Raw genomic sequence first — 21,207 nt, 5'->3', positions numbered from 1 at the left:
AGCAAACATGACCACTGACACTTCATCTTCTACTCATGCCAGTAAATAAGGCATCAAACTGTGATAAGCCAACTCCTGATGAGTGTCACCAACAAGTAGTTGCCACCCACAGAGCACATCCAAAACATCATGGCCTAAGTCAGAGGTCACAAAGAAATGGTAGATGTGTTTTGATTAGTCGGCTTGGATGCTTAATTAATTGCTTGAGCTAAGAAATATCCCATAATAATTGAGATTTCTTGCTGCTCTTACAAAACCGTGGCCTGAATTCCTGGGTGGCACCATTTGACTGGAGCTGCCCCTACTCCAGTACACCATTCCGTTCCATACTGCTTCTCTGATGCTAAGCCAGAGTATCTGTTTCCAATGATCATCAGGTTTGTTCTCTTCTTAATGTCGACTGAAAAAAAAAGCACAACATGAGAATTGTGAGTTAAGTTTTATTGGGGGCAAAATGAAGACTATAGCCTGGGAGACAGCCTCTCAGATAGCTCTGAGGAACTGCTCCAAAGAGGTCAGTATATATATATGTGATTTTGGTGAAGAGGGATACATGCAATCAAGCACACATTTTGGCAGGTTACTGCTGGTCACAAGAAGGTTGCTGCTGGTCACGAGGAGCAGATGTCTCCAGTAATGATTTTAGTGCTTTTCTAGATGTGAGGAGATGCAAGAAATCGGGCTCATAAAATATGCTGAAAATATCTGATTATGGGAAGACCTGTTCTGCCAGTTTTTCCCGAAGCACAGAGTACCTCATTCCTGATCTCCACCCTGAACTCCTTTCAGGGTAAGCAGGTCAACGACTGCAGTGGCTGGTGACCTAATCCTTGCGGAGGCAGATGGCAAGTGACAAGTTTTAGTTGGCATTGTAATAAAAAATATTCTCTCTATTAAATATTTGATCTTTATCTAAAACAAAAATTGATAGATAGAGCTGTTCCTTATACCTGGCCCACTTAAGGCATTTCAGTTACTTACCAGGAGGCACAGAATTGAAAGAACACTCAGACATGTGCTTTCTAAATCTGTTTTCATATTAACACCCCTTCTAGCTCATTCACAGTAACCCCATTCCATGTGTGTTACTTTAGCAAGCCTTACCAGCAACTGTCAAAGTAAGTATTATCTTTCTCATCAGGATAGGATAGGTTAGATGATTTTTCAGAGATCTTGTTGTGTAATTACTGTGTTGGTTAGCATTTTGAGTGCTACTTTGTTGATTTGCAAAGTCGTTTTCTCTGAGTATCCTTTTGGGAAAACAGGAATGGGTGAATAGGTGGACCAGTGGACCTTTGTTTCATCTAAATTGGTGACCTCACATCATTGCTTCTTCACTACCCTTTTCGTTAGCATTACAAAATGAGCTAATTATTATTGAACACTCTGTGTCAGGCACAGTGCTAAGGGATTCACATGCATTGATTTGTTTATGCATCATAACAACACTGATATCTGTCAAAGGGTAAGTTTTTTTTAAGTTGAATCATGACTCACATACAAGTATAAAATAAACATATGACTCTGGTTTTATTTAACATATCAATTAATGATATAATAACTAAGATGTTACAGCCAGTCCAAATGAGAATCCAAAGAGCAAATACATTAAGCCGTCAGGAATGCTTAAATGAACTCACTTTATTGGTGTAAAACTGATCTTTATCCATGGGGCAGTAATCAGTTGCATACCAGTAGACACAATTTGCATTTCTATGAATAAGAACATTTGCATTAGGGCTTCCCTGGTGGCGCAGTGGTTGAGAGTCCGCCTGCCGATGCAGGGGACCCGGGTTCACATCCCGGTCCCGGAAGATCCCACATGCCGTGGAGCGGCTGGGCCCGTGAGCCATGGCCGCTGAGCCTGCGCGTCCAGAGCTTGTGCTCCGCAACGGGAGAGGCCACAACAGTGAGAGGCCCGTGTACCGAAAAAAAAAAAATTGCATTACTCTGTTTTCTACAAATTATAGAGTTGTGAATTAACTCAAAGACAGTGAAATGCAGAGATAATCTGGATGAATAAACTAGATAGGACACCCACTAATCTTTTCTTATACTCATTTCAGAGTATTTCACAATTCTTCCTGAGAAGTACTTCTGTTGTTATTCCTCTTTTCCAAATAAGGAAACTGTAGCCAAAAGAGGTTAAGTAAACTTTCCAAGGTCTCATAACTAGTAAGTAGTGGAGTTGTGTTTGAACACAAGTCTTACTGAATCTGGCAAAAGTAATGCAGTTCATTAAATCATTTTTCCTCTTGGATTTATGATGCTTGAAAAGTTCAGTTCAAAGCAAGCAAAAATCAGAAAATGGAAGCCCACTGTTTCTTGCTTTCTTCTCTATAGATATTATAAACTTGTAGCCTGAATTCAGCAAAAGGAAATTTTTTATACACAATGTTTAACTTAAAAAATGTTTTAAAGTGAGTTATGACCATTATCAGTTACCTATTGCTGAGCAACAAAATATTAAAAAAAAAATAGTGGCTTAAAACACAATAAGAATCTACTATCTCAGTGTCTTAGCTGGGTGGTTCTGTCTCATGGTCTCCTGTGAGGTTGCAGATGTAATGTTGGCTGGGGCTGTATCATCTGAAGGCTTGACTAGGGATGGATGATTCACTTTCAAGGTGGCTTACTCACATGATCGGCATGATGGTGCTGACTGTTGATGGGAGATCTCAATTATACCCCATGTAGGCCTCTTCACAGACTGCTTGACTGTCCTCATTTCACAGTGGCTGACCTCCCCTAGTGTGAGTAATCCCAGAGAAAGCAAGACAGTCTTTCATATGTTTTATGACCTAACCTTGGAAGTAGGTCACATATCATCAATCCCGTCATATTTTATTGGTCACTCAGACCAGCCCTGACACAATGATATACGTTGTGTAAGTGACTACACAAGGACATACAGTCACTTATGACTACACAAGTGACTACACGAGATCATTGGAGATCATCTCAGGGACTGTCTATCACATGAACATTTAAACATCACAAGACTTCACATAGGAATCTGGATTTCTGGCTGCTCTAGAAAGATCAGATCCGGCAGCCCTGCATTCCCACATGACAGTGATTAGTTGGAGTTGAATGGCTACCGCTCACTTAGAAAGAATATGCACTTCCTGAATTCATCCTGGTTCCCATTCAACTCACTTATGTAACCTGCTCAGCTCCTGTGCAATATCATTGACTTTTGACAAATGAAATGTGTGCAGAGTGATGCGCCACTCATAGACCTAACTCCTAAAACATCCATGTGGTTGTCCATGCTCTCTGTCCTCTTCCAGCTGCTGGCTGGATATCCATACTCAGAGCACCTTTGCGAGTCATGCACTGAAGATGGTAGAGCCTCTGTTAGCCTCATCTCTGACTGCACGGTGCAGAGTTCCCTCTCTCCACACTCGCCCTCACCCCTACTCTGGACTGTGGAGTGAGAAATGAATTTGATTGCGTTTGCTGTCTTAAGGTACTGAGATTGAGATTTGGAAGTTCTTTTTATGCGACTAGCAATAATACTATAACAAAAGCCACAAATGGGACCTTGAAGTGGGGTACTCCTAAAAAAAACCCCAAAACCTAAAATAAGTGGCACTGGCTTAGCGTGCCAGTTGTGGGAAGAAAGGAAACTGATCCCAGAGGCAGAAAAGGTGGCAATCCATGCTGTGCATAGCAAAACACTTGGCAAAAATTCTCTCTTGAGAGGCAGGCCATATGCTTACAGACTGCTGGCTCCAAGAGAAGCAGTTGGAAGGAATCAAACTGTTAGTGCATTTTGGCCACAAGTGACTGGCAAGTTTCGGCAGTTTGCAGCAAGAAATGAAAGAAAATAGGAAAATTACATAAATTGGGGGTCTTGAAGTAGACTACTTCTAGACCCCAAATAGTAGAAAATAAGAGTGAGAAAACTGTGAGCAACACAGGACTGCTCAGTCACCACCACCTCTTGGCACAAGCCACATCACACGTGGCTTTCCCTTTCAACCTGATAGCATCAAGGTGGCTGCCAGTAAGAAGAGGGAGGCATGAAGATAAGGGAACAAAGACAGAAAGGATATTGAGAACTATGTCTAGGAAAGTGTTTGGGCTGTAGTTTGTGGCAGAGGAACTGTCTAGAAGGAAATCAATGGGAAGCCTGTTAGGTTTCTGAGGAAATAGTATTTCCAAAGAAAACAGAAGTCTGGGACAAAGCCTAGTCAAGGCAGGAAACAACAACCAGCTTTGGACTCCCAGGTTTCCATGAGAAGGAAGCAGACTCCAAATTCTGCATAGTCCCGGAAATAATTTACCCTCTATCACCCACTTCAGATATTGCCACAGAGGATAATAAACAACGAAGAGAATTCCTGAAGAGTGGAACCAGGGGTCACAGAAAAATATGGACAAAACAATATCTCTCATAGAGGAGAAACAGAGTCCAGTCAAAGACATTTTCCAGTGCTTCCTGGTCAGGGAGATGTCACAGTGCCTGACCTACCGCTTTGGACCACTGTCGGCTTTCTGTCTTTCATTTCTTCCCTTTCCGTATGGGATACTGAAGTTCCTTGTCTCTGCTTACCAGTGTATATTTGGGGAGGAGAAAGGAGCAGGGGGCAGATGACTCCTCTTTTTACTTTACAAATTACTCAACCAAAAAGAACCACGTGTGAACCAGATAGAGCTGACTGAGCATCACCCAGGGCTTTGAGCTGGATTCAGCAGTGACTTCGGATAATGTTCTAGCGAGTTGGGTGGAGAGGAGTTTATTCTATAAGTGGGAGGAAGGATGAAATGGAAAGTTATTGACCAAAAGGGAAAATAGTGGCGGAGACTGACCATGTGTTTTCCAAGGTCATTTCTTTTTCTTCCTAGGCATTAATTTAAACTATATTTCTCAGGCTCTCCTGCAATTGGGGTGGGTGGGCGGAGGGGCACATGACTGAGTTCTGGCCAATGAGATGTGGACAAAGTTGATGTATGCTGTTTCCAGTCTTGGTTCCTAAAACACCTCCACAATCCTCTCTGTCGTCACTCCTCTGCTAGCTGATGTCAACATCTAGGGCAACACCAGTTTCCTAATTAACTGCACAGAGCAGACACCCCCAGCTGACAACATTGAACTCATTGTGAACAACAAATACACTTTTATCGTATTAAGTCGCTGAGATTTTGGATTTACTTATTACAGAACCTAGTATTAAGTATGCTGACTAATAAAATTTCCACTGTACTAATTTAACATGCTAAATGTTATTATGACCAATGGGCAGCTTAAGGTTTACTCGGAGATTCCAGAACTTTTAAATACATTATTTCAGCTGTTGGATGACTGCAGACTAGCTGATATGACAAATAAATTTTAATTTTCTGGGGGTTGCATTGATGACACAAATATACCCATCCATAATGGAATAACGAATGTCATATCTAAACATGCCTGAAGGGTGGACCAGAAACGAATGCCAAGGGAAGTGGTTAAAACTATTTTCAGGGGCTTCCCTGGTGGCGCAGTGGTTGAGAGTCTGCCTGCCGATGCAGGGGACACGGGTTCGTGTCCCGGTCCGGGAAGATCCCACATGCTGTGGAGCGGCTGGGCCCATGAGCCATGGCCACTGAGCCTGCGCGTCCGGAGCCTGCCTGTGCTCCGCAACGGGAGAGGCCACAGCAGTGAGAAGCCCACGTACCGCAAAAAAAAACAAACAAACAAAAAAAAACTATTTTCAGGTATGGTCCTAGGCCCAATCCTAAGTCAATATCACAGATGGTCTATTGTAAAACATCCCACAAAAGAGAGGGTTGGTACAGGAAAGAAGAGGCAGAGAAGCTAATCAGAGGACAGCGAGGCAGCATAGACTTTAGCAACAGCAAGAAGCCACCACCATCCTTAGGCTGACAAGACGCAGCGAGAAGGTGGTATCATCAGATCCCAGGAGTTACGATCACCCAGCAGAAGACAAAGTCAAGACAGGCATGTCCCATACCTGCTGGAGACTCAGAAGAGGGGCAGCAGCTTCGGGGAGATGCCTCCCAAGGCAGCAAGGGAAGGAGAAGACAACTCTGCCATTCTCACCAGCGCCTCCCATTGACTAAGCCAGCTGGAAGACAGCTGACCCTGGATCCTGAGAGAGCCGGCCTTCAGGAGCCAGCAGCAGGGTAGAGGTACGGCAGGCAAAGGATCTGAGCACATAAGCATAGGACCCACAGAATCTGGTAAGAGCAGGAAGAGATACAGAACATTTGATTCTCAATAAAATCAAAGCTCAAGTGTTAGAGCAACTTAAAAGAGTGTTGCAATCAAAGGTGGGATATTTTTAAATTTCTTGCTTTTCAGAGGTCCTGTTCTAGTTGTGATTTGAGTCATCACTTTTTTTCATTTTTTATTTTAGGTCATGGAAGACCCAGCATGTGGGGGAACTTCTTTATTCTGTGTCCAAATATGAAATCTGTACAGGTGTAGCTTCTTTCTCCCTCAATTTTTGTAAGCAAATTTGATTAAGCATTTGAAAACTTTAGAGGTAAAAAAAGGTAGAAGAAATTCTGCCTCTGCCAATTGGCAGCTCTGTGATATTGGACAATCCGCACAACCAAACTATGCAGGTGTAAATTCCTCATATCTAAAATGGACACAGTAATATCTTCTTACTTATCTCACTGGCTTATTGAAATGATCATAGTTTTTGTTTGCTTTATTGAGAAAATGTATGTGAAGATATTGGTATACAGAAAAGCATTATATATTTTTGAAACATTATATATATTAATACACCTCCAAATCTGTCCCCCTACCATTCCATCCTTTATTTAGGGGGTTGGCTTTACTGAGATATACTTTGAATACAAATACATCTAAGTGTACAATTTAATGAGTTTTGACCAGTATATACAGTTATGTAACCACTACCACAATCATGATATAGAATATACCCATTGCCCCCCAAAATTATCCCTCATCCCCCTGTGCATTTTTATACTTTGAAACTCAATATGAGGGAATTCCCTGGTGGTCCAGTGGTTAGGACTCCACGCTTTCACTGCCAAGGGCCAAGTTTCAATTCCTGGTTGGGGAACTAAGATTCTGCAAGCCGCGGGCCCAGCCAAAAAAAAAAAAAATGTCAATAGGTACCCACACAAAAACTTGTGCATAAATGTTCATAGCAGCATTATTTGTAATAGCTCAGAAGTGGCTATTAAAAAAATAAAAATACTATTATACTATTCTATAATATGAATATAGAACATACAACAGGAATATACATTTTTGAAGCCAGCCACCACATAAGTCTGACTACCCTGAGACTGCCATGTTGTGAGGAAACCCAAGCCAGCCCAGCAGACTTATCATGTGGAAAGAGAATGATGACCAGCCAGCCCAGGCTGCTCCATCCACCCCAGCCTAGGTGCCAGACGTGGAAGTGAGGAAGTCATCCTGGACATTTCAGCTCCAGCAGACACGATGGGGAGAAAAACTGAGGAACTAAACTGCAATCAGAATTAAGGCCTCAGATATATGGCCCCAGTTGAATCATCCCAACCATCTAGTCATCATGAAATAGACAAGCTATTTTCCCTGAGCCCTGTCCTAATTCCAGATCCACAAAATCAGGAGCATAATACATGCTATTTAATGCCAGTAAACAAACGAAACCTTTTTTTATCCACCATGGAATTTGAAAAAGGTATTTGAATGAGAAACACTGGCTGAAAATAAGTGCCATCCCTACCCTAGCTGCTGAATTGGCTCCTGTGTAAAAAAACAGTAGCTCGTTATTGGCATTGACTTTGATTCAAAGTCATATGTGTGACCTCTGCAGAGCAGCAACAGGGATGGCATCTGAAAACTCACCCTGGCAGAATTTTCTTCAACTGCTTTAGCTCAGAGGACCAGGAGTGATCTGTGAAAGCTGGTGTACCTCTAACTTGCAGAGGGTGCTCCAGACACTCTGCAGCTAGATACGACAATGCTACCTCAGCTTACCTGGTTTGGTGGGGGGAGGCTCTGGCTTTTATGGGTACCCAGTCTGGGTTCAAATGCCACTCCACCGCCTAAACCAGTGTATGATTCTGGACAACTTAATGAATTTGGGGACACTGAATTTTCTCTTTGAAATGAGGGTAATAACACCTAACTTTGTAGGTATGTTATTAGGGTTAAGTGAGCCTTACTTAACTGGCATTTAAGAATAATGATAGCTAATATTTACTGAGCATCTCACAAATAACTTTAAATACTTAACTGGCATTTAAGAATAATGATAGCTTATATTTACTGAGCATCTCACAAATAACTTTAAATCCCTCATCACCATCCTCAAGAGGTCTCTCAACACTGCCTGGCAATTTCAGAAATACTCCCTGGCAGTTTCAGAAGTAAGGGGAATTTGCACTATTTTATACCCTTCCTCTCTCTTCACACCTTCCCCAGACCCTCTTTCCCTCACTTTAAGCTGATGACTTCACATCATATTTCACCAATAAAAGAGAAGGAAACTATGTCATCTTTTAGTCACCAAATCTAGACTTCTCCCTGCATCTGCATCTACTTTTCCATTGCTCTTTCAACCATGGAGGAAGTGCCCCTCCTCCCATTAAAGACCAGTCCTTCATTTGTGTTCTAAATCCCATCACCTTTTACTCTCACCAATGGATCATTCTATCGGCATTCAGATAGGCTCCAGCATCTATTTGTCTTTGAAAACTTGACACCTAAAGTCCCTCCAGTTACTGCCTTTTTTCTCTGCTCCCTTTATGGCAGATTCTCAAGAAAGTTTCTATACACATCGTCTCTCCTTCGCCACCTATTTACTCCTCAGCTCACTCAGATTTGGATTCCAGCTCCACCACTCTTCTGAGATTGTTCCTGTCAGGGTCACCAATGACCTTCTTATTATCAACAGCTGTGTCTCCTTTATTGTTATCTTCTTATTTCACTTCTCAGCAGCATGAGGCCCACTTGGACTATGAAATATTCCCTGCTCTTAATTTCTGGGATACCTTATGGTGAACCAAACCAGATTATCACCTGGTTTTCCTTCTCCTTTGTGAGAGTCTCCATCCTCAGTCTTTTTTCCTTTCTCAGCTCCATGTGTCAATGTTAGTATTTCTCAAGATTCGATCCTGGTTCCTGTTTTCTTCTGTACCTACACTGTTTCCCTAGGTGATCTCATCCATCACAAGCTTTAAATGCAATATTATGCTGATGGCTTCCAAATGTATATCTATAGTTCAGGCCTCTCTTACCATCCCCATACTCACATCCCTACTGCCTAATTGACATACCTACTAGGATATCCAACTGGCATATGAAGTTTACCTCGTCCAATTCTACTTTATTGCTAAAACCAGAAAACTAGGAGCCACCCTTGACTTTTCCCCTTCCCTAATTTTATAAATTTATTTAATAATTTCTGTGGATTTTACTTCCAAAATAGGTCTCAAAACTGCCCACTTCTATCCATCTCTGCTGCCAGACTCCCATCATCTTTCATCTGGATGGCTGCCTCCAGGCTTTCCCACTTGCCCCTGCCCTTGTCCTTTCTCTATGTAGCGGCCAGAGTTATCTTTCTAAACATAAATAAATCAGTTATTGTCACGTGTCTGCCTCAAAACTGTCACGGGTTTCCCATTATGCTTAGAATAATCTAAAGTGCTTACCAGAGACTACCGTGCCTCAAGCCTTCAAGCCCTTGTCTACACCTTCAACCTTATCTTACCCTACTCTTCTTCTCCGTCATCATGCTGTAGTCACACAGGCCTTCTGTGAGTTCCAGATTCTTAACTCTCCCAGGGTCTTCTGACTGTGATGCCCTCTGCTTTGCTCTTCACCTAGATTGCTGCTTTTCATATTTTGGATCTTAACAGTACGATCTAAGAACGGTCTTGCCCGCAAATCCAAGAGGGGTTTAAACACGTGGAGGTTTGTTTATCTCTTATAACAAAATTTCCAGAAGTAGGCATTCTAGGGCCGGCACAACAGCTCCGTGAGCTTATAGGGACTCAGCCTCTTTCTATCTTTCAGCTCTACCATCCTTCATGTATTGTCCTTCTCATGTCTGACCTCATACTTGCTGCCTTATGGTCACAGATGGCTGGTACACCTTAAGGCCTTAACTCTATCTTCAAGGCAAAATAAGAGGAGAGTAAAGGAGCAAAGCCCACTTCTGATTTAACTTTTTATTACGCAGAATTCCAAACATAACAAGGAGAATGATATGAAGACACTCCCCATCCATGGATCCATTATGCAACTACAATAATTATCAATCTGTGGCCAGTCATATTTCATCTATACCCTCTGCACACACGCTCCCTCTCCCCTTATTATTTTGAAGCAAATCCCAGACACTGTATCATTTTCCCCAAATATTTCACTATGTATCTCTAAAAGATAAAACTCTTCCTTTTTAAACAAAACCACAATACCATTATCACGCAAAAATTAGCAGTTCATTAATATCATCAAATATCCAGTGTTCAAATTTCCAAGTGTCCCATAAAAGTCATATTTTTTATAGTTTAAAGTATCCAAATAAGACTACTACTTGCAACTGATATATCCTTGAAGTCCCTTTTGATCTGTAGGATCCCCTTTCTTTTGTTTTCTCTCTATTTTTTGAAGAAACCAGGTCATTTGCCTTGTACAGTTTCCTACAATCTGGATTTTCCTAATTGCATCCGGATGGTGTCCTCTGCCTTCTATATCTTGTAAGTTCATAGTTGGAACTACAGGTTTGATTAGATTCAGGTTTTTCGTTATGTTCTGCTATCTGAAAGCACCTAATGTCTGACTGTTTCTCTTTGTGATACTAGCAGCTTTTGATGATTGCTGCCTAGCTCCATTAATTATGTTATAAAATGGTGATGTTTTAATTATATCATTCCTTCTTCATTTATTAGCTGGAATACTTCTATAAAGAGAAACTTCCTGCCTTTATTATTAGGTTACTCAATGGGTACAGAAAATAAAGGAAAGATAAAATGCTTGATTCTTTTCCTTAGTTTACCAGTTTTCAAAATAATGACTTGATTCACTAGTGTCCTCCAATGATAACCAGTCAGCCTTTTTTAAAAAGTTGTCTTTATGAACTTTTGGATTTAAACATATTTGATGAGTTTCAATACATTGCAGTTATTATCCTTATTAATGCTAAAATTGTCTCATCTTTGCCCTTTGGGAGTGTCCTCAAATTGGTTCACCAGTTCCTTTGCTATGAAAAAAACCCAGATCTTTCCTGAAACATCCTTTGGCTCATTTCCACTTCTGTCCCGCTGGCCAGAGTTTTGTCACATGGCTACGCTAAGCTGGAAGGTAGTGGTAGTTTGGATCATTCACCATCTCTTGCAAGAGGTTTCCTCTCATGCCTCATCTAAAGAATGCACCCCCTATTATTCTGTAAGGCTCTATCTTGTTTACTTCCTTTATACTACTAGCTGTAAACTGTAGTTATTTTATTTGTTCACCTGTTAAATGGGTCTGATTGCCTTACTGGTTGTAAGCTTCATGATATTTTCCCTGGCACAATACCTGTAGGTGCTCACAGAAGATACTCTATAAGTATTTGTTGAATAAATAAGCAAATGAGGTAGATACCACTGTTATCCCCACTGTATACATTGCTGCCCAATACGGTAACTAGCGGCCACATGTTACTATTTAAATTTAAATAGTACAGCTACTATGGAAAACAATATGGAGGTTCTCTAAAAACTTAAAAAACAGAACTACCATATGATCCAAAAATCCCGCTTCTGGGATTATATATAGAGGAATTGATCTCAGGATCTTGAAGAGATATCTGCACCCCCATGTCAATTACAACATTCTTCACTGTAGCCAAGACATTGAAGCAACTTAGATGTCCATCAATGGATGAATGGATAAAAAAAAGATGTGGTATGTACATGTAATGGAATATTATTCAGCTTTTATAAAAGAGGAAATCCTGACATTTGCAACATATGGATGAACCTAGAGGACATTATGCAAAGTGAAATAAACCAGACACGGAAGGACAAATACTACATGATACCACTTATATGAGGAGTCTAAAATACTCAAATGCATAGAAGCAGAGAGTAGAACCGTGATTGCCAGGGGCTGGAGGGAGAGGAAAATGGGGAGGTATTAGTCAAAGGGTACAAAGTTTCAGTTATGCAAGCTAAGTCTTTGAGATCTACTGTACAACATAATGCCTATACTTAATAATAGCATGTACTTACAAATTTGCTAAGATGGTAGATCTCATGTTAAGTGTTCTTATCATCTCATCATCATAATGTAATAGTAGGGAAAGAGGCCAAAAGGAAACTTTTGGAAGTGATGGATAAGTTTATGCCAAAAATTGTGGTGATGGTTTCACAGGTATATACTTATCTCTAAACACATCAAGTGGTATACATTAAATATATACAGTTTTTTTATATGTCAGTCATAGCTCAATAAAGTGGTTTTTAAAATAAGTTAATTTTTTAAAATCGTAAATTAATTAAAACAAAAATACAATCATGGATTTGGAGAGACAGAATACAGGACAAGAATTTTGTAGGTTTCCATTCAGCCTGAGACAGTCAGTCTTGGACCCGGCGGTAGGAGCAGTGACTCCCTGATTTCTTTTGTGTGTGTGTGGTACGCGGGCCTCTCGCTGTTGTGGCCTCTCCCGTTGTGGAGCACAGGCCCCGGACGCGCAGGCTCAGCGGCCATGGCCCACGGGCCCAGCCGCTCCGCGGCATGTGGGGTCTTCCCGGACCAGGGCACGAACCTGCGTCCCCCGCATCGGCAGGCGGACTCTCAACCACTGGCCACCAGGGAAGCCCTCCCTGATTTCTTGGTTTACTGTTGTACAAGAAGTAGCAGTTCCCTTACAGAAGTTCCCTTAGGAAGCTGATCCTGTGGTGGGATTCTGGGATTCATTACTGGGAGCCCAGCCTAGAGGCTGTTCCTTCAAACTTTCCAGTGATTTTTATTTACCCAATTCCCTGCACTAATTCATTTTATGAGGAAATGAGCTAAAGTGGCTTTTATCACTTGCAGCTGAAGAAACTTCAGTATTCATAGGAGACTTCGCCCAGACAACAGGGAAGCTATAAGACAAATTTGAATGCCCTGAATGCTGGGACCCTAATCAAAGCCTGTCCCTTCCACTGATAATATTCTCAAAGGAATGTGCGCACCCCCTCTTCACCAGCATCCCCCCAAATATTGGAACTTTGGTGTTGAAGAGATGAATACATATACACACACACACATACACACAGAGATGTAGATATGGATATGGATATAGATACACATTTTTTTTTCCTCTTCCATATGCTGGAATGCTCTTCCAAATCTCTCTACATGATACTTCGCACCTCAGTCTCTCAACCTTCAGGAACCAGTATCAATGTGGATTCCTCAACTACCCCCATGTAAAATGGTTCCTTTCTTCCAATAATTCTCTTTCACATCATTTTATTTGATTTTTATGTTACTTAACACAGTCTGTATTTATTTATTTAATTGTTTATTTTCTGACTTCCCCTGCCCCCCTCCCCAGAGGAAGGTGTGCTCTATGATGGAAGGGACTTTTTACCTTGCTCATCACTGTAACTGGGAACAGTGGATTACACGTGGTAGCATCATTTAAAAATATTAGTTGAATAAGTATATAAAATAGAGAATGGTAATAGCTAGGACTTTTTTTTTTTTTTTTTTTTTTTTTTGCGGTACGCGGGCCTCTCAGTGTTGTGGCCTCTCCCGTTGTGGAGCACAGGCTCCGGACACGCAAGCTCAGTGGCCACGGCTCACGGGCCCAGCCGCTCCGCGGCATGTGGGATCATCCCGGAACAGGGCACGAACCCGTGTCCCCTGCATCGGCAGGTGGACTCCCAACCATAGGGCCACCAGGGAAGCCCGCTAGGACATTTTTTTAAAAAAGGGAAACAAAGACCCAATGCAGCCAAAAATTAATTAATTAATTTTAAAAAATGGGACTGGCTTCCCTGGTGGCGCAGTGGTTAAGAATCTGCCTGCTGATGCAGGGGATACAGGTTCGAACCCTGGTCCAGGAAGATCCCCCATGCTGCGGAGCAACTAAGCACATGCACCACAACTACTGAGCCCACGTGCCGCAACTGCTGAGCCTGCGTGCCTAGAACCTGCGCTCCGCAACAAAGAGAAGCCACCGCAATGAGAAGCACGCACACCGCAATGAAGAGTAGCCCCTGCTCGCCACAACTAGAGAAAGCCTGCGTGCAGCAAATGAAGACCCAACGCAGCCAGAAATAAATAAATAAATAAATTTTAAAAATAATTTAAAAAATAAAAAGGGAAAAAAGGCTCTTTTGGAGACAAAAAGATACTAGACTGCAAAAACATTTCAGTGAGAAATAAAGGGACCCAGTAATTGTTGTGAAGAGCAATGCTGTGTGGGCAGTGGAATACTATATCAGGTGTTCGCAACCATGGCGTAAAGTCTGCAGGTGACCGGAGATACGCCACCTTTTGGGAGGCACTGTGGCTGAGTTATGAAACGTGCAGGTTCTAGGGCCACCCAGACCTGACTTCAAATGTCTGTTATACATTTTCTGCTGTGTGAAAGTGGGCAGGTTAGCCTCCCTAAGCTCTAGTTCTCTCCTTCAAAATATGAGGATAATAACAGTACCCAACTCAAGTGACTACTGTGCTAATTTAAAAAGATGACAATAGTGTGCTTAGTACATGTAAGAAGTCAATAAATGTTAGATAAGAAGACTGCTATCATTTTGCTAAACCCAGCTCCATTCCTAAACTTATGCCCAGTACTTGGGGTCGCTCTGATTATAGCTTATCAAATTTCTAGGCAGCCACACTCCACCTCCCTTCACCAAATCATAATTGGTAGCTGCTCAAAAAATATTAGTGACTGACAGGAGGTTGGTTCATGTGAGGTGGGCTACAGTCCTGTACACACGGTTATTACTGGTAGTGGCAGCTGCTAATGATATATTTTTCCACCTCTGTTGACCAGAAACAAAACAAAAAAAATAACCCAACAACAAAAAACTAAAATAGGCAACAATAGTATCGAGTAGAAAATGCTCCATCAACCCATATAGAAAAACAGTAAAGAGAATGGGATTGGCCAGAACCCTCTCCAATGGTTTGTTCCAGTGAATAATCTTCCTTACTTTTGATTTGCCCTATTGAGAGGGACAGGGTCAATTCATCCTGTCAGTCAGCAAGTGCCTACCACATTTATGGTAAGAATACCTCCTAAGAATACCTCCTCCACTTCCACCCCCACCTTAGTTAACTTCTATTCGATATTCAGAATTTAGCTTAAATATCATTTCAGCTACTAAAGTTTAAGACTAGGCCAGGTCCCCCTGGCGTGTGCCCTCATGGCACCAGGAGTCTTACCTTTTTTTTTTTTTTTTGCGGTACGCGGGCCTCTTACTGTTGTGGCCTCTCCCGCTGCGGAGTACAGGCTCCGGACGTGCAGGCTCAGCGGCCATGGCTCACGGGCCCAGCCCCTCCGCGGCATGTGGGATCTTCCCGGACCGGGGCACGAACCTGCGTCCCGTGCATTGGCAGGCAGACTCTCAACCACTGCGCCACCAGGGAAGCCCCAAGTCTTACCTTTTTTTGCACTTCGCGGAATGCACTTACAGTTTTGCTCTTGTGGTGATTATGTGCTTAAGGCTTGTCTTTTCTTTAATCTAGATAAAGACAGGGACTTGGTTTTTGCTTAAGAGTGTATCCCTGGTACTTAGCTTGGTGCCTGCTGTGTAGTAGCTGCTCAATTCTGAAGAAAGGAAAAGAGGGAGGCTCTGATGCAGGGGTCATCAGAATCTCCCCACAGCACGTTACTCACCAGAGCAGGTGTGTTTGCTTTTGGTGGCTTCTGACTGCCTGCAGCAGCGCTCCTCCCTGGGGCCCTGAAGAAAGCAGCATGAGAAGCAGGGTCATTGAGAGTAGCACTGTCCTCGAAAATAGTGTCTTGTGTGAGGTGCCCCATGCGAATCTCTAAGAAAGGTACCAACACCGATAGCAAAAAGGCAAGAAAGCAAAAAAGAAGTCATTTTGGGTCGATATAATTCTGGCAGTTAAAGTTCTAGTAATTCTTTTTAAACTATATCTTGAGTACCCTTTCTCCGAGCTCATACTGTCATCTGTGTGGCTATTAAGGGGTAGAAACTTGGGCAAATTTGGCTTTATTTCCATTTTAGCAAGGAACTAGAATTTCTACAGTGATAATGTGTAATGATGGCGTGGTGGACAGGTTTTATCTGTGTCTTCAAAAAACAACAGTAAATTACAAGTCTTATTTAGAGTAATAGAAAACTAGTGCTGATGTCCCTTTTTTTTAATGGGAGGGAGGGAGGGAGAGGGAGAGAGGAAGGAAGGAAGGAAGGAAGGAAGGGAGGAAGGAAGGAAGGGGGAGGGGAGGGGAGGAAGCGTTGAGTTAGACTGAGATAGGCAAATATTGATATGGCTCACATATCAATGTAAGTTTAAGTACAAGAATGTCATGATCAGATCTGTATTTTTAAAGGCTCACCCTTCTTAAAGTATAAAACCCAGAGAGAATATAGGTAGAAGATCTTGCTCCTTTTCTGCGTATTTTATCTTGCACGCTGAAACCACCACATTCCCAGTTGCCCAAACTAGAAACACAGAAATTATCCTAGGCTTACCTCTCCCTCACCCTGCAATTCGCCACTAAATCCTATAGATTCTTTAAATAATTTTTAAATCCACCTGATGATCTCATTCTGAATGGTCCTTCACTCAGTCCTTTCTCACCTCTTTCCTGATTGTTTCCAGTAGTCTTCTATCTAGGCTTTCCAGCTAGGAACTTCCTCCCCTATTTTATTCTCCAGACTGCTGCCAGAGGTCCTTCCAGGATGCAAATCTAGTAGTTTTTCCACAACCTAAAACTCTTTAATGGTTTCTCATGGCCTTCAGGAGAAAGTCCAAATTGTTTCCTATGGTGCAGAAAGCCATCTGAGATTTGGACCCCATCTAACCTTTTTGTCCATCACTTACCTCCTCCCTTCGTAGGTTGTGTTTCAGCCTTGTTGAACTCCTGGCAGGTTCCCAAACATGCCAGATGGTTTCAAAACACCTGCAGAGTCTCCACTCCCTCAGTTCTGAATGGAATTCCTTCCACCTTCCATGATGAAATCCCATTTTTGTTCAAAATTCAGTTTACGGGTCATTTCCTCTCTGAAGCATGTCTTAACATCCATCTCAGCACCATCTTCCTCCTCTGTCTTCCTATTCCATCATTGCTCACTCTCTGGAGTCCCCTGGAATTCCCTTCCATGGCATTGGTGACATACTTTGTTTCATTCATTGTTGCTCCAAGGAAGGACCATCTGCATTTTTTTTTTAATCCTGTTTTGAAAAAAGTTACTGTTTTGTTTCTTTAATTGAAAAAATATTTTTCATCATCATCACCGTCATCACCATGCAGACTCCTGTGCTCCAAACCTACTGAAGGTCTATGAACCTTGGCCCAAAACTGGCTCTTAAAAATTCTCCTAAGTTACTGGTCATGTCCTGTTTGTTGATCAGGTGCTGGCTACACAGGGTGTTCATTTGTGCAAAATTCACTGAGCTTTACCCTTAGGGTATGTGTACATTTCTGTATGTATGTTATTTTCAACAGAAAGTTTAAAAGGAAAAAGCTCCCTAGGTTATTCTTATGATGGAGAACATTGATTTTCCTCTCCCTCTCTCTCTGAATTGTAAGCCCCTAGAGGACAACGAAGACATTTATTTTGGCTTTGTACTCCCTGCATTTGTTTTACTGCCTACAATATAGTACATGCTTAATAAATGATTAGTAAATAAAAAAATGAACAGAGGGAGAGAGTGCCTTGTGGCACTCTCCTCCCTCCCTCTCTTCCAAATATTATCTGTTCAACTCCCCTGCTGGAGCACATGATAGCTCACGCCTCAAAATTACACCTCTGAAACCGCCCCCCCCCCGCCCCCATACACCTGTGAGATGCCTCCTGGCTTCCTCTCTACCACATGCAGGGTGTAACTGATCCAGGGCACCAGCCTGACGATGATGAGAGAAAGGAAGCAGGTGGAGGACTTTCTGTCCCCAAACCAGTACTTCTGCCCTACCTGGGTCTGAGCCACCTGGCTCAGGCCTTCCTCACCATGCCTGGGAACCAAGCTGGAGAGAATATGTCCTTGGAGATACTGCATTGCTAAATCTTCTATTTGCATTTCTGATGTAAAGTGCTTCCTAAACTACTCAGCTTAAATTATGTAGGAATTTGAAAACTTTATGTTTGAATATTTAGGTGTAACAATGGAGGTTTTAGTTGTTGTTCTGTTTTTTTTTAGCAAATTTACAGTAGAAAGTGAGAGACATCCTGGGTGAAATATTACCAAAGTCATTTATTCAGTCACAAATGATTACCAAGAGCTTCCTAGGGATACAATGATGAATGAGAGTCATCTGCCTTAATGGAGATTACAGTGTAGTGGAGGGAGACAATCAAATAATATCTAACTTTTTCATAGCACCTATGATGTGCTGGACACTTTACATATATATTCATTTCGTCACTGTAACAACTCAGTGATGTTCTATGATTACCCCCATTGTAGCATTGCAGACTGATAGAGTCATGAAGGTCAAGTGTAGGAGGAGAGAGCCCTAATCTTGTCCTAAGGGTCAGGGAAGATTTCTTTAAATATAAGCAGTTGAAGCAGAGATCTGAGGATTGAGTTGGAATCTAGTAGACAAAGAGGTCTGGGAACAGGCAACGGAAACAGCAGATGCAAAGGGATATTCGTGTGTTTGAGGAACTGAAAGGCTTCTCTGTAGAGGGACCATCAGGAGATCAAGACGAGGCAGGGGAGGTAGACAGGGGCCAGATCACCTAGGTTTTTTTCTCCATGTCTTCAAAAGTATAATAAGGTCAGGGAAGCAAAGATAGGAGAATTAAGGTTTATTCTTAGCTTTGTTCTTACTAACCTCAGCCATCCCTCTGTGGCTCCGTTTCCTTATCTGAAAAAATGTGTGAATGGACCAAAGCACTCAAGTGGTCATGGGTTCTAAAGCTCTGATTCTAGGTCAGGCTCTGCTGGAAGGAATTCCGATCAAGGTGCGAGCCCTGGCTGCTGCTGAATGCTCTGAGGCCTCTGACTCCTCTGTAGATTAAGTAAATACAGATGATGGAGAACATCACACACAATAAGTTACACAGTAAATATGGCTGTGAGTATGGTTTGTTCCCCTTGTTGGAAGTGAAGGGTGATCTGCTAATAATAACGGTGTAATAAGGATAACCACCTCTTGTGGGCGTTTAACTGTGTGCCAGGACTGTACCAGGTACTTTCAGATAGATTTCTCATGACAGCTCCTAGTTAGATTCAAAAGCTGAGGCCTCACGGGATTACACAGCTTTAGGAAGGTCCTCACCACCCAAATTTGTCCTGCCTACTGAGCGTCTCCAGTCCTGTCCCCTGTCACCAGGTGTGTTAACTTGAGCAATGACTTTCTCTTGGTTTGATCAGGGGCTGAGTTGGAATTTGAACCCAGCTCTGACTCCAGAGCCTATGGGGTTGTCTACCCTGCGATGCTGCCTTCCCTTCATAAAACACAGGCAACTCCTTACTCTATAAATAGAGTGACATTGTCTCTTAAACGTCCTTTCTGGGTGAGGAAAGTGCTTTTTATAGCTTGGGACTGCTTATGTTTACTTGGTCTCTTCCAGCACCGGTTAATCCCGCCTACATCTGTGACCTTCACTGTCCTTACACTGAATTCCTAGGCTTCCTCCCTGCAAAAGACAACTCCACGAGGCCACATGGTGTCTGTGTGTGCCAGCAAAGAAATTACACGCTTCTCCCTCTCCAAATCCGCCTATCTTTCTGTAAATAATCGTTCTCCTTCCCCTCAGGCCTGTGAGTAGTTTGGTCACTTCACTAAACACACACACACACTCACAAAGGTTTCGGGGAGGAGAGTACGACATGAATGACCTTGCAAAGGTATCTAGCTCACTGGGGACAGGATTAGCAAACCCAAACCTCTACAGATATTTGTCTTCCCTGCACATTCCTCCCGAAGCTGCTCGCTCCTCTCGCGCCGGCCTCGCCCGGTCCCCTCTCGGCTCGCTCCGCCATACAAAGCCCAACCCGCCCATCTCTCCTTTGCAAAGCCAGAGAACTTCAGTCCCCATGTTGAAGCTCGGCGGTGGCGGTGGCGGCGGCGGTGGCGGGCAGGACTGGGCATGCTCAGTAGCGGGGACAGGTCTGGGAGGCGAGGAAGCCGCGTTTGAAGTCGCGCGGCTGGGAGATCCGGGGAAGGCGGGCTGCCGGGGCCCCGGCCGGGGGTGCGCTGGTATCCCCGATTCCGCGCCGGGAGTGGGCATGCTCCAGGCCGGCGCCGGGGGGCCGGTGCGCGGGGGGCAGGGCGTGGAGGAGGTTGGAGCGCCGGCGGGAGGAGGGGAGGAGCGCCCGGCTCGCCATCCCTCGGCGCCGGCTCTGCGGCTGTTGAATCGGAAGCCGCAAGGAGGATCCGGGGAAATAAAGACGCCCGAGAATGACCTCCAGCGAGGCCGCCTGAGCCGGGCCCCGCGCGCCGCCCCACCAGCCCCTGGCATGGGCGACCACGGCGGGCAGCCGGAGCGCTCGGCCTCGCATGCCCCGGGGACTCCCGCCGGCGCTGCAGCCGTGAACGGAGTGCTGCACAACGGCTTCCACCCGCCGCCCATCCAGCCGCCGCGCCTCTGCAGCCGGAGCCTCCCGGGCGGCGGAGACGCGGCGCCCCCGCGCCTCCCGCTCCAGCCAGAGCTCCAGCCACAGCCGCCGCCCCCTCAGCACGACTCCCCGGCCAAGAAATGCCGGCTGCGGAGGAGGATGGACTCGGGGAGGAAGAACAGGCCGCGTAAGTCCCTCCGGGAGGGGAGCGCGGGCGCCAGGCAGGCGCAGCGCGGGGTCCGGCACCCGGGAGCGGCGGGCCAGGCACCGAAGCGCGCGTCGTGCACACCAGCGCCCACCGTCGGCGGACCGCTCTGAGGGGGCGCAAGCACTACAGATCGTTGCCTAAGCCTGACCCTTGCTTGCTTCCATCTGTAGAATAGGCGATTGGACTCGGAGTCTGAGCTGCTCCTCAGGTCACGGCTCAATGGAAGGCAAATGCACTGGCTACCTTACTAATTTGTCGGTGGGGAAATGCACGTGTGTCAACATTTGGTGGGGTCCGGGAGTAGGGGTAGAGCAGCAGTGGGTGGAGA

The 21,207-nt window shown here is 43.9% G+C and overlaps 1 protein-coding gene across 3 annotated transcripts in view; it reads left to right on the top strand.

The window, feature by feature from the left end:
* The window catches only part of PANK1 (pantothenate kinase 1), a 109,835-nt gene that overhangs the window by 20,492 nt on the left and 68,136 nt on the right, over window positions 1-21,207 (top strand). The window contains exon 1 of one of the 3 annotated variants that reach the window (XM_029245380.1): window positions 19,912-20,858. The exons of the other annotated variants lie outside the window; for them this stretch is intronic. Within the exon in view, the coding sequence (XP_029101213.1) occupies window positions 19,943-20,858 (916 nt within the window). The 5' untranslated portion in view covers window positions 19,912-19,942. Of the gene's footprint in view, window positions 1-19,911; window positions 20,859-21,207 lie in introns of those variants that run through there. 3 annotated transcript variants of the gene reach the window in all.

This window comes from Monodon monoceros, unplaced genomic scaffold (genome assembly GCF_005190385.1).
Source record: "Monodon monoceros isolate NGI ecotype Baffin Bay Population unplaced genomic scaffold, NGI_Narwhal_1 Super_Scaffold_4, whole genome shotgun sequence".
In the NCBI taxonomy this organism is placed as follows: domain Eukaryota; kingdom Metazoa; phylum Chordata; class Mammalia; order Artiodactyla; family Monodontidae; genus Monodon; species Monodon monoceros.
The sequence above is the reverse complement of the archived record's forward strand: the minus strand, read 5'-3'. Positions and strand labels throughout refer to the sequence as shown.